This window comes from Aegilops tauschii, chromosome 2 (genome assembly GCF_002575655.3).
Source record: "Aegilops tauschii subsp. strangulata cultivar AL8/78 chromosome 2, Aet v6.0, whole genome shotgun sequence".
In the NCBI taxonomy this organism is placed as follows: Eukaryota; Viridiplantae; Streptophyta; class Magnoliopsida; order Poales; family Poaceae; genus Aegilops; species Aegilops tauschii.
In genome coordinates this window covers 421,579,186-421,593,593 of record NC_053036.3, presented here as the reverse complement: position 1 = coordinate 421,593,593, position 14,408 = coordinate 421,579,186, and the positions used below count along the sequence as shown (strand labels likewise).

The 14,408-nt window shown below is 39.5% G+C and overlaps 1 protein-coding gene and 1 pseudogene across 1 annotated transcript in view; one reads left to right on the top strand and one right to left on the bottom strand.

Moving 5' to 3' along the window:
- LOC109774694 (uncharacterized) overlaps nt 1-2,856 on the top strand; it is a 17,675-nt pseudogene extending 14,819 nt beyond the window's left edge.
- Nucleotides 1-14,408, bottom strand: part of LOC109774693 (MADS-box transcription factor 27) — a 16,443-nt gene extending 2,035 nt beyond the window's left edge. Inside the window, exons 1-7 of the mRNA XM_020333457.4 lie at nt 14,018-14,408; nt 13,389-13,467; nt 1,389-1,450; nt 522-621; nt 396-437; nt 240-323; nt 10-164 (exon numbers count right to left, since the gene is read on the bottom strand). Of these exons, the coding sequence (XP_020189046.3) occupies nt 10-164; nt 240-323; nt 396-437; nt 522-621; nt 1,389-1,450; nt 13,389-13,467; nt 14,018-14,199 (704 nt within the window). The 5' untranslated portion in view covers nt 14,200-14,408. The remainder of the gene's footprint in view (nt 1-9; nt 165-239; nt 324-395; nt 438-521; nt 622-1,388; nt 1,451-13,388; nt 13,468-14,017) is intronic.

Below are 14,408 nucleotides of genomic sequence, written 5' to 3'. Positions count from 1 at the left end.
AACATGTACCCTAGTTTAGGGGGCGCAGTATGCTGAACATCATTTTGTTGCTGCGGGGAATTGAGTTCAAGATTAACAGAAACATTGGCATCTTCAACAACTGCAAAATTGTATGGGGTTCTTGAATCTCGGTTAACTTCAGTCGCTGCCTCCGTCTCAGAGAGCTGAGCAGAAAATTAAACAAAAGTCAATCATGGAAATCATTCATGTGATTTCAACTATCATAATTAAATCAATACCTTTTTGTGTAACTCAGCATTTTCTTGACGAATTAGGTTAATCTTTTTGTATAATTCCATGTTTTCTTGGTGGACAAGACTCCCCTGCAAATAAACCATCAATAGTCAGTTTGTTGAAATATTTCACACGTTTCAGGCTGATAAATGTTGTAGTACCTTGTGATTCAGTTCATGAATCTCATCAATTAAGATTTGGTCCTGAAAGAAACATTAGTGCTCCTCTGTTAGTCTTTTTGGAGGAGCCTGTGAGGTGTATATATAACAAGTGTTTTGCATGTTGACCTTTTTTGTCCGGATGCAACGCAGGCTTATTTCCAGTTGATTTTCTAGAGTCTGTAGTTCCTTGACACCCATTCCAGAAAGATCTTGTCCCATCAACTGCCTGCAATTAAACAATGTTGCGTCTGCTTTGACTGAATGTATATAGGGAACATTTCAGAATATTTCCACAGCCTCTAGCATGTCTGATCCAACTGTGAATTAGTGAAATGTTGTATTTCAATTTATTAGATCTGTGTAAGTTTTATCCTTTTCAGTTAGTTACGGTCTTACGGATTAGGCTTCTGTAGAATGCAACTGTTGATTTTCTTCTGGGTGGGGATTTAACAAACCAGAGTGCTCTGACAGTAACAGTAAATAGCTGAAGTTTTTAAAACTGGTCATTGGTTTGCATGGGAAATTACTAACTTAATTTCATCTTTATATTTCTTTCATTTCTAGAAGTGAAAACTGACATCCACATAAGCAGAGCATTGTTCTGTGGAGTCAGCATACCTAGTTCCTACACAAAATATTGTATTCTTATGCGTTTGGCTTATTGTCTACAAAACCAAGTTTCATCTTTACATGCAAAGGCTATCTGCTTTCGAATGCAATAATTTGTCGCAAAATTAAATATTCTACACAGTGAATAGCTATTAATGCATGGACTCTATTGTGCATTTTGAGTTCTTGTATCCTTCATAATTGAGTATCATGAATTATTTTCCTGAAAGAATTTAGTTTCTTTCATGGCACATTTAAAGATTCTAGTTGCTGGATGGTGTACACCTGTGCAGTTTTGCTTGTGCTGATAGCATGTTCCTCTTATAAATTTGACAAATTTCTGATAAATAAATACGGAAAATTTTCAGGTTTTCGGGGCCATACCGATGATTTTCTTGCAAGTTGTGCAGTTGTTGTCTCAAGCTTGCTGCCTCCCTTTGCCAGAACTATGGAATTTGAACTTACAGTTAAGTGATGCCACATCAGGTTTGCCAAAAGTATTAAAAGAGACATGGTGAAAAGCATGATTGCCCTATCAGTGTCATGAAAGTACTGAATCACATGGTAATATGTGCAACTTTATTTGACCGAGTATAATTCATACAATAAATGTTGAGAGGACAAATAGGTTATAGAATAAAACATATTGCAAGTGGGAAACCTTTGGTTTTGTTTCCTTTGGGTACTTCAGTCCAATGACTGTCAAGGCGCACCCAAAAAAACTGACTTAGTGATGTCAGGTTGAACATATATTTATACACCCCACATGATTTGTTGTCTTAGTCATCTCTAATTCTCACAAATGCTTCTGTGAGGCAAATTAACCTGTTAGCATGTGAGCTTCTAAAGAAGTACTCCCTCCGTTCGGAATTACTTGTCACAAAAATGGATAAAAATGGATGTATCTACAACTAAAATACATCTAGATACATTCATTTCTTGGATGAGTAATTCCGAACGGAGGGAGTATGAGCTAGAGGCAGAACAGGTCTGGAAACTGGTGATTATTCTGCTGGAAGAAGATTTCACGTGGCAGTCGAAGGTTGCAGTTGTTTGATACAGAACTGTCATCTGAAGGATTTGTATGTGTTGTGGATCTTTTTCAGAAGATGGGCACATGTACATGTTTCCTTAGCTCCCATTATTCCTTTTGATTTTCTGTTATGTTGGTCTTACATATTTCATTTTCTGTCCGAGGTTCAAAGGAGGTTAGGATTTCGATGAGAGCTGTATGCACAAGAGCTCTTTTCAAATGGTTTCCTACATGAGAGTTCCTAGCCTGTTTGCTGTTTCTTCTTGGCCCCAACATTTGCATCGTCTTGTGGCCTATAATCCTCGAGGTTGTTCTGTAACTGCAGAATTTAGTGAAGTATTTGAGCCTTCTGTTAGAAGGGACGATGAGCTATCATAGTGAGAAATATACTCGTGTTGGTTGATACCATTCTAGTTGAGCTTTAATGTTTAGTTCTGTAGTTGATCTGATGGCCCATTTGAATGTAAAACAAATGGTGCTGCAGACAGCAGAATCTTAGGTTCACCTCAAATAAGCTTCAAGAGTCAAGTAGATTGCAGTTCAGTTTGATGCTCACAGACTAGTTTCATCAGGTGCACCACTGTAAGGCATTTTGGTCAGCTTGGATTCGATTAGCAGTGTTTATATGTGTCAAGAGTTCTAATCTGGCTTTGCTAAACCCTACAATTTGTTTGTAGGCAAGAATAGCAGTTCTGCCAATACCTTTCGTTGTATAAAGGTGTTTTCAACACTTGGGAGTTGGCACAGTATCCATGCCATTCAACAGGGATTTATTAAGATTTATAGGAGTTGGTAGAGATCAAAATCTTATCCATTTGGTCAGCAGTTGATCATCGGTGGTGGTGTTCTGTGTCCAATAGCTCAAATATTTTCTTTTCTGAGACCTTGCAACAGTAGTTAGTTTGAGGTGAACAGTCTGGAGCTAGTAGTTAGTTTGAGGTGAACAGTCTGGAGCTAGTAGTCAGTTTGAGGTGAACAGTCTGGAGCTGGATCTTGAATGCGAGGGCATTTTCCCAATTTACATGGGCCAACTACTATCACTTTTTAGTTTGGCTTCAGACTTGTGCCTATTAAGTTAATACTCCATGCCGTCTGCCGATGCCTCAGTTAGATTAATTCACATGATTCTAGAAACACAAGACTAGGAGAAATACATAATTGCAATATCATGTCCGTTTGAATCCTACAAGATTTGGTTTATTTGACTGCATCACACTCAAAACAAAGCGTCTTTTCAAGAGGTTTAGTGGATACTAAATTTCCTATGAAATGTGTACACAGAAATTCTTGGAATTTTTTTTTCCTATAGAATATCCTACTAATCAGAGGACCGACATAGGAAGATTCCATACGTATTCCAATCCTTTGAATTTTCCATGAAAAACCTTTGAATGAGAGAGGCCCTAAGAGGTTTGAGTTGACCAATGATACGTTGATTTGGAGATAGAAATAGATCCCTATAGAATTCATCTTAGGCCGATGTTCTGAAAGTCACAGAAGTTATCTAGGGTCTGGGAGTTGATAGATGGATCTAATGATTGATGGAAGGTGAAGCTACTAGATCAGCAATTTTAATGATAAGAGATAAGGAGGCAATGCTACGTATTTCATCAAGTTCTTGAGTGCAAGAGGATTTTGGGCCACACATCATTAGAAAACTGGATGATTCTTTGTGTGGTCGTATTACTGTATAATCACTGCAATTAAGAACAAGCTGCTTGGGCCACTTGCATGTGGTGGAAGAATAAAAAGTTTGCCCGGTGATTTGGAAAGTAAAGATCCCGCAAAGTTTGGTTATTTGCAGCACGTACTGATGAACTGTTCAAGGGATGAATGACGATGGCAATTTTGGTTATTGGTGACACTAAATTAGGACGACTTGGCAAAGTTTTTGGCGACAGCGTGGGTGATCCAGTGGGTATGTCATGATGATGAATTTCAAACGCCAATGTTGACCATGTGTTTCATCAACAAATAAGCAATAACTGGATGGCTTCGAATTTTTGGCTATGCTGCGGGGATAGATAAAGTCGTTATTTTCAGGAGAGGAACAAACTAGGAGAAGAAGTGTATCTCGCCTAAGGGGCATCTTGCCAAGATTGATGCTGATGGCGGGCTGTCATGACAAGGGGATTGCAGTAAGAAGTACCTGGTGCAGGGACATGAAAGGATAACTTTTGGGCTCATTGGTCCAAGTGCTCCAAGGCCCTACTCAGAATAAAGGCAATGCCATGTATGAGGCTGCCTCCTTAACCCTTGATCTTCGGCTCTGAGATGTCCTTGGACTAACCTGAAGCTCTCAAAGATTCTTACTGAGTTTCTCTAGAAGAAAGCTCACTTTCAGGAGGCCTGTTTCAGCTTTGGAGAGAGGGACTAAAACACTAAATCACATGTTCTAGCGGAAGTTGCACATGTTCTAAGGAAACATCCTCTTTTTACTCTTGATTCATACCTTTGGAATAAAAGTCTCTTGTTTGTAAAGAGTGTTTGCTATACTGACACGTAGATATCAATTGGTTTCACTAAAAAAGGATGCTGACTATTGGAGACATCAAGGAGGTTGATTTAGACCGAAGGAACTATTGAAATCCGAACTCAAAGGAGAGGAAAATGAACATGGGCTAAGGGTCCGACATCTTCGATGATCTTCCTTTCTTGCAACAAATTATGGGCATGTAAAGAGTTTGCCAATATGTCCCTAAAACTAGATATGTGAATATTATATACCATTGACATGTGTTATTTTGAAGATAGTGACAAATGCACATAGGAGAAAATGTCAATTCTTATAAAGTACAACCCACAATGCTTGTGGAACCTTCATATGAGGAAGATACTTCTTGATAAACTTGTGATTGGTATTACATGAGTAGCAAATCTTTGGAAAATCCAGAACAATTCCTATATGAGGAAGATACTTCAATGCCTATATATGATTTGTTCATATATATACAATTCCTCAAATACTTATTTTTGGTAATTTAATGGTCTTTTTTCTCAACCTAGAATGAGATGGTATTCCAAGAGCGATTCATGTCTTACCGCACAAACCACTAGAGGTGAGCTAAGCTATCTACCTTAAAGTGTCTCAGGAGTTTCCTTAGGTTGAAACAAAGGACATAAAAGGTGCCCCCACAAATTCTCATGAAGACAAGTGTTGGACAAGCCAAGGACTTAGCCTTTCCATTTTAGTGATCCAAGATCACATTTAGTCCATAGACATGTTGATACTATAAAGGGGAAGGTGGTTGCTAACATGTGTTTCTTTCTTTGAGTGCTTAAAGATTAAACTCCAATTCCCTCAAAAGCTTCCATTTTCGACCTAAATTTCACACCTTGGAGTTGGCAAGCTCTTTCAGTCGGAACCGCTGAGCAGTTCATCCAGATATAGCCGTTGCAAACCCTAGCACTTCTGCCAAATACTCCACTTGGAACCACCAAAGCATTTGACAAAACCTCTTCTGTTGCCCTCTCAATTTCTTTTGAACACATCTGCTCGGAATTTTTGAAGTGGTTACAAAGAGTGTCATAGCTGCACTACTCGCCTCAGATCCTCCGAATGTTACCCGGTCGTACCATCCCATTCATTTGAAAGTTGGCACCTTTAAGCCTATTCCAAGCTAACAACCTCGAAGCTTTCGAGTTGTATTAAAGGGTGTGTAATGATCATATTTTTGGCCGAGCCTATCCCATCAATTCACTCGAAGCAAACCCTACTCATGAACTGTGATCCGAGAGAGAACTCCAACTTCTTGTGCTGATTTCAAAGGGCTTTCTACTCCAACCATCAAGCCACCTCTTTGCTTCCCACCCCTAATTCTCCAATCCAAAAGCCAAATCTTGAGAGAGTTTGTGTGTGATATTATATTTTGAAGCACAAGAGCAAGTGATTCATCACCAAGCAACCTCAGTCTTATTACTTTTGTAGGTGTGCGCCTTCTAGATCGGCTAGGTGTTTGGGAGTATTTAAGATTCTGAAGAAACCAAGTTGTAACGGCGCGGAGATCATGTACTTCATGAAGATCAACCTCAAGTAGGGTTAGTCATTCGTGGACGTATGCCAGGATGACATAGGTTGGTTGATCCTTCGTGGACCCTTGGCGGGTCATTGTCCTTCATGGGCTAGTTTCTTTATGGAACTCACAACCTTGATCTTCGTGATCTTAGATCCTTCATGGATCGAAGCCTCCATCAACATGGAGTAGTATAGTCCAACTATCCGAACCACGGGAACAATCCTCACCGAGCCACCCCATGTCTGCATTTCTCTAACTCTACTCTTATTTTACTCTTGCAAGTCTTTACTTTCGGCTGCCTATACTCTTGTAGTTTTGCATGTGTAGGGTCCTTGATTGACCACCGTAGAAAATGTTAATTGCCAAGGAAACTAAAATTTGGGAAAAAAACCCTTTTGCTCAGTAGTCTATTCATCCCCTCGAGACATACTTAATTAATCCTACACTACCGTCTTAAAAAGAGACATCAAAATATTCTGCATGATTAAACTTTGTCGAGAAGTGATGTTGGGTAAATCATTTTGCCGTTGCACATGCTAGTGGTTAGTGGTAAACTGTTTATTTATTCTCAAAGAAGTATATTTTTTGCTTAAAGTATCACATTTATCTGGATAACCTCTCAAACTATTTCTTGGGTTGATTTAACCCCTAAAACATAAAATATATTAATTAACCCTAATGCGGGATATGAAGATGATATCATTCACATGGTAACCATGTTACTGCATCACTATTTTTCCCACTTGTCATCATACGTAGAAAATGACATAATGAACCACAAAAAATGTGCTAGAAACAAAATACCCCCTAGGACTCTCATTCTTCATTTCGAGTCTCTCTATAATTTTGCGTTAAACCATGGTGCAACATATTTTGATCGGTGTGCTTCTCAATGCAATCTCTTTTTGGTATCATATAGTGCTAGGAAGAAACATAGTTGTTGTGAGAAATTGATAAGAATGTGTGAGAGGAAAGAAGTGAAGGAAAGAACAGATGAAGACATTGAGGTGACATGGGGAAGAGATAAGTGACAGTTGCTACATATGGAATAGCACATCGATAGTTGGTCAAATGAATGACACATGGGCAATATACCTTAAAACATTGACCTAATTAGGGGTTAAGTGATTTGGTTTTTGAAGCCCTAGAGTCCAAAATGTCCAAAAAAAACGCTACGATGGATTATTCATACAAATGCAACACTTGTGAAGCATGGATAAACTAGACCTTTTCCTTGTTTTCTTGCCATTGTCTTGAATCCAGGCCGCATAGAGTTCACTTGACCACTTAAGTTGTTGTGGTTTTAGATTGCTTAAGTTGCTAGAGCCAAATAATATTATGTAATTTTTTGTTAGAATATTTATTGTAATCTCATAAGTAATTAAAACTTGACCACAACAACTTTTGATTCATAAGCTTTTATGGATGTTCTTTATCAAATTTAAACAATACGATTTATCTAAATGAATTGTTTCCTCACTAAAAATATTCTGAGTGGGATACGCTACAACTAAAGGATGTAAATGCACATATATAAGAACACACACGTGTGAACATAATTGAGTGAATGTTGTATCTCAGGCTGAGAAACATGGGAGGTTAAATCGACGACCTTGAATAGTGTAGAACATATTTTCCCTAGTGAGTTGCACTTGGGTGTTTCTTAGGATTGTTATCTTAGTAGAATGAGTTGTATTCCTACTCCCATATGTTCCAAAAAAGTCAAAGTCATACCTAGTTTACATTGAAGTAGATTCTTTTAGATCTTTTGCTAGATGAAAAAGTGGTGGCACCAGGGTTCAAGAGTGACACGATTGATATGTTTGTAAGAAGATGACAACTAGAGATAAGTGAATCTTCTTTTCATTTATGGTTGCAGTTGGGATATTGGGCTTCCAGGCCAGCCAAATATGCGGTGTTAGTTGGCCGGTGAGCTAAACTCAATGGAAGTAGACACATTTTTAAGTGAAGATAAGAACCGAGGATTCTAGAATACAAATTTATGAGATTTAACTCATCATCATTATGGAGAAGCTCGAAAATGCATCTACTAGATAGCATTGAGATTAAATTTACTTGGATTACTATCAAGGGTGTTGCGATGTGTGTGGGTATGACAAATTGCCATTTATTTTGTCAGAAACGGTACCAAAATATGATTTAGCCAGTCAAGAGGTGAGAAAGATGGATGTATTAGTGAGGTCTTTTAATGAATCATGTAGGTGGATGTTGATGCATGCATTTTCCTTACATATTTTCATGTGGGCTTTTGCACTTTATCTAACTTTTTATTACTGTATCTATAACATAAGTTTTCGATGTACAAGTATTCCTAAGATGTCAACAATTGATGTCTCATGAAGACACGGCAATCAATGAAATCACCCGAAAAGGGAGCTCAAGAAGAAGAAATGTCACAAGTGGTGCATCAGACACACTAGCTAGAGAGTTGTTGTATGGTCCAGTTGGTTGTCATGGTCCAACTATGCAAGGATCACGCTATCTTGCGTTGGTGTGTGGTCCAGTGCTTAATTTTTTTTCTGCCTCCGCATTGAGATATAAACTCAAACAAAAAACGAGTGTAGAGTGGGAGATAACATATAGAAGTCTTTCCACCAAGATATACGTAGTCTCCATTTCACCACCACACCAAGGGACGGAAAACTGAAACCACCATCGCCAAGTTCTCCATCGACCATTCATAGTTGCTGAATCTTTTCGGGATCGATTTATTGGTTTGTATGCGGATTTATTTTGAGACATTTTAATTGTTGATATCATGGTATATCTCATTCGTACACCGTTCTTGTCTCCGGTTTCATTTCCTGCACAAGTCATTTCATTCTTGTATATATATATATATATATATATATATATATATATATATATATATATATATATATATATATAGCTAGGGTGGGAAGATAGATTTTACGATAGATTAAGTAACCTTGACCAATCTCCTAAATTATTCACATGCAAGATCTATGCCATAGACACACAAACCTTAGTTATGCCTAAGAGTGAGATTAGGATGCACTCTATATCCAACCCACCATGGAAATGTGTAAAGGTTTTCGATCTGAATTTTCAAACGTCTTCCAGAAGCCTCTGAACGACTTTTGGTCGGACCCTCAGAGCTATTTGGTAGTTACCTTCTCTAGTTTTATTTAGTGATTCTGAGATGATCATTTGGAGCCTCCGAGCTTTGCTAAAAACATAGTGGGGTGCGACAATCACATTTTTGGGTCCAACCTACACACATCCAACCGATACCATCAGTTCACTGGAAGCTAACTTATGGAAAGCCCATTTTTTGAGAGAGAACAACTACTCCTCATGCTGAGTTCAAAGTGATTCCTACACCAACTTTTCAAGCCACTCCATTGAGCTCTAATCCCTCTCCTTTCTTTCCACCCCAACTTTTCCATTCCAAAGGCCGATCTTGAGAGAGTTTTGAGTGTGGATGAAAGTATCTTTTGAAGTACATAAACAAGAGATACATCACCAAGCAACCTCAGTCTTGTTACTTATGGAGGTTGCGCCTCTTAGACCGACTAGGTGTGTTTGGGAGTCTTCATGGTGTGAAGGAACCAAGATGTTTGTATGGGCCTGAAGATTGCATACTTCGTGAAGATCTACCTCGATTCAGGATAGACCTTTGTGGTTGTATGCCATGCTGGCCTAGGTTAGTTACTCCTTTATGGACCCTTCATGGGTGTAGTTCTCCGTGTATCTCGCAACTGGGATCTTAAGTGATCCTAGAACGTTGGTGGTTCGAAGCCTCCATCAATGTTGAGTAGAATAGCGCCAACTATACGAACCATGGGAAAATCTTTGTCGAGCCTCTACTTGTCCGTGTTCTCCTAACCTTTACTCTTTACATATACACATTAATGTCTTCCGTTGTTGTACTCTTGTAGAATTTCTTGCGTAGGGTGTTTGTAGGCTACCAATAGAAAAAGCTAAAAACTGCCATAAACTTAAAATTGGAAAAGAGTCATTCTTGTAGTCTATTCACCCCACTAGACATAGTAATGATCGTACATGGGCTTAACCACCTCGAATGGCCTTTTGCTGATTGTTGGTTTTGCACAAGTGTTACTTTTCCCTGCCCTCACAGATACAATACTTCACTCATTAAAAGTAGCAATAAAAATGGATGATTATGAGGACTTGCATGACATCAAATGTTTGACGTTGGGTAGACCTAGAAGATCTAATGATTTGGGCAATGGCTAAATTTAGATAAGTCAGGAGAAAAGGAAGAAAAGAAAGGGGAGTATAATTCATCATGAATGGGAGAGTTGTGATGAAGCCACCCACCTCTATGCACTCCCACCTCACCTGACCACCTTACCTAAAATTTTGGAATAAAAAGAATTTATGATTCTTATCGCACAAAAGAAGTTCACAATGAATCTTGGTCAAGTGTCGCAATAATATGGACTAGATACCTAGCTAGTGAGGTTGTCGCAATAAATAATGCTTGACCAAGTAAATTGTAGAATTAAGCAGGGAATATAGACTACATACCTAGCTAGCGACTAAACATGCTAAGACACTGAGATTTTTCACCACCACATCTCAATTATTCTGTTTTTTCATGGGCATGAGCAGGAAGTAAGCTGACGCATGTTGGTCTCCAAGATGATGTGGTGTTGTGGTGATAGCAACAAGGATGCGTCTCTCTGACCTATCTAGCATGGGCTTGCCACTGGATGCAAACATGGTGGAAGGATGAAACGCTCTGGGCAAGAGCCTTGTACCGACGAGTTACAGTGTCGAGCACGATGGTGCTTGCACATCTTCCTCCTTAGGTTCGTCTTTTGAAGAGCCCCCATCTTCTCTGCTGGACCATGGCCAATCGGGGTCGGGCAGCCGTGGTGACTGCTGACATGGTCGAAATCCTCCCCAGGGTTCGTTCGGTGGGGTTGCGAGTGCTCTAGGTGAACCCCTTGTCTCGACGTGCGTCAATGCTGATGACAATAGCATCCACTGTCACCTTGGAGGAGTTGCTAGAGATATCCGTTCAAGGCAAATGTTGTATTTGATGTTGGATGCCAGCTTGTGGTTGGCAGGTGCGCTTCGAGGGGTGTTAGTGCCTCCAATCGACATCTTCTTCTATTGTTTTCAAAAAGGGAACGTAATGCTCAAACTGGAACTGCTAGAGGAACGAATTTCAATAGCATAACTTGGGCTCCTAGAATATGGCGCCCTTGGGACAATCTATTTGATTGAAGGGTTTTGTTCGGAAGCAAAGATATCCGCGGAGGCCGGTTCATTCGTCTTATTCTGATATTCATGACCAAGAGGTACTGGATTCTCTTTTGGATAGGCCCTGAAAGGAGAGGAAAGGCTGAAATGCCAATGAACCTCTGTCTATTCTCTAATTCATGTGCCTTTGGCCTAGGTTAAGTAGTGTTCTCCGTTGTCAGGGTTTTACATGGCTGTACTCTACTCGGCCGTTCTTTGTATGGTTTTGGTCTAGTTTCCCTCGTAAACCAGACCAATCTTAATAAAATCAACAGAAACTCCCTGCTCACTTGACGAGATTCCCCAAGAAAAGGGAAGAGTATGCATCAATTTAAGAGAATACTAGATATCCCGATGCGAACAAAAGAGCACTTGAGCTCGGTACTGCAAACCAATGTATTCCCACACCCATATCAATTGAGAGCTAAGAACCCTAAAAATGAGAGCAAGACCACTCACAATGCACAACATCATGATACTAGTGTATGAAATGAGAATACAGACTAGTATCATATTGTCAATTCATTTATTCCTTTGAAAAATCCCAATACAGCGCTGTGCGTATCGATACTGTGTCATAATATGGTACTAGAATCTCCTCTCTTATCCTTAATTACAATGTCACATCATCTTTTTCTTAGATCTAAGCTCAATTCCCTATATGATTACTCACTCCATTTCAATGAACAACGTGCACAACATCTTAAAATTTAACTTTGAGCATAAATTAGACCAACCAGATGTGGATTATATGTGATAAACATTATACTGTTGAATTCATTGAAAATAAGTTTTCAACGGTATAATTTTGAAGTCACAGAAATATACATTATTTATCTAATTTATGGTCAAAGTTAGATTTTGGAAGCGTGCACGCCTTATTCATTGGAATGGAGGGGGTACATTCTCCAATTCCTCGGATGTAATAACAGCTCAAATGTCCTGGCCATCAACAATGTGCATCTAGTACTAATTTTCTGCTAAAAGGAATCAGAACACCCAAAGTAGCATGAAACATCATTCTTACTACATGCAATAATGGTGGAAACATAGCAACAGCTGACTATTCAGCAGGCTCGTAATTAACTTGCTATAACTCTGTCCAGTTTAGACATGCTTGAAGTGGCCTAGCTATTTCAAGCAATTTTGAGAAGGAATAGGTCCCTTACTTTGTATATTTTCTTTTCCCACATATAGCTATATATACCTACGATCGTTTTTCTATTGAACTTGGTCCGTGGCACTATGTACCATTTGATTACCTCTATCCCTTTTAGCACATCAAACCTTACCTTAATACTTGTTATAGCTGACATGAGCTATATCTAGCTAGTTGAAATAATTCACAACATGATTATGAAGGCTGTAGTGACGAAGAAGTAACATGACTACCCATTTTTGAAATTGTCTACTGCGTGCATACATTCTGAGCTTCCTTATATAACTATCCATTCTTCAAACCAGGTATTGGGTGCATATATTCTGAACTTCTCTAACTATATAAAAATCTCTACCGCCAACAAAATAATGCCTAAGCTGGCTTCTGCACTGTAGTTATAGCTGAGCGCTCAACTTGATCAAGACCTTTTCTCGCATATATACAACACTTCTGTACAACTGAAAAGCAAAAGTACTCATTGCGTCTATTACTTGGAAAAACAACGATAAAACAAACCCCAGTAGACACCAACTCATTGCCGACTTCATGCATGCATGGATGTTGCAGATGAACGTCCTTTCAGTTTAATTTAGTATTTTGATCCCTGAATTTGCATTCGAACTGTAGCACTATATTTGCTCTCTTGTTCTTGCATGTAGTTTAGGATGCCAGACTTGTTTCCTGTGCCTACTTAAAAAGTTTTGCTTTGTACTAACTAGTGTGACAGACGCGTGGTGGTTGGGGGGGGGGGGGGGGGGGGGCGGTGGGTTGGGGTAATAAAGAGGCGAATGTATTAAAAAACCGAAAATCTATTTAAAAAAACCAATATAACTATGAACCAGTAAAACACCAACAGCTTCACATGAGGAAAAATATTTTATTTAAGATCTGCAGGATTTTAAATCACAGTTAAGGCTTACCTTAAGCTCCGAGTTGGGGTTTGCAACAAGTTGCTGCTCCTCCTTGGCTCGTCCATATCGATCTATCACTGACTTCATGCTGCAAGAATTTGATCGAACAGCACACCAATAAGAACAAATTGATATGTAATTTGCAACAATTACTGTACTCATGTGAGGTCTGGGCGAACATGGTTCTCACATAATACCAGAAACCCCTAGATCTATATTACTTCATTTTAACGAGGAGATATACGTTTTCTTCATTCCAGTGTGTAGCTAGGATCAAGCTAAGAAATGCATGGAGAATAGCAAATACATAATAGGCTAGATAGAAGGTATAGAAAGGATATAACGAGAAGATGTGTAATTTTTCTAAAAGGAAACAATTTGTCAGAGTATTCTTGTTACTCAAGGCCGCTGTATGCATATGTTACAGGCAGCTGTACTCTTGATGGTTGGTGGCCTGTGCAGATGAGCACAAATATATTTTCGAAAAGTGTTCTCAAAAATTTAAAATAAGCTTTCAAAGGTGAAATCACAGGCATCAGAAGCTAATCAACAAAACAAGCATGTAGTTTTCATGATCAAAGTAGCTTGCTTTTTCTGATAAAATGGGAAAGCAAACTGAAGCAATGGAATCCATTGACCTGGAGCTGGCGTACTCATAGAGGCGGCCGGTGCTGGAGAAGATGACGAGACCGACCTCGGCATCGCAGAGAATACCCAGCTCCTTGGCCTTCTTGAAGATCCCGTTCCGCCGCTTCGAGAACGTCACCTGCCGGCTCGTGGAGTTGTCGATCCGCCGGATCACTATCTTGCCGCGCCCCATCTTCAACTACCTCCCACACGCAGAGGACAAGCTAAGCTACCTGGCGCAGAGCAAGAGGGCGATGGAGATAGATAAGCTGGGTGGATCTAGCTGCCGGAGCTCTGGAAGGAGAAAGTTCCCAGGTTTCCCAGATAGGCTGATTGGAGAGGGTGAGAGGAAGAGGAAGGGGGAGAGGAGTCTTCTGCTGGTGGCTCTGCAACTTGTCTTTC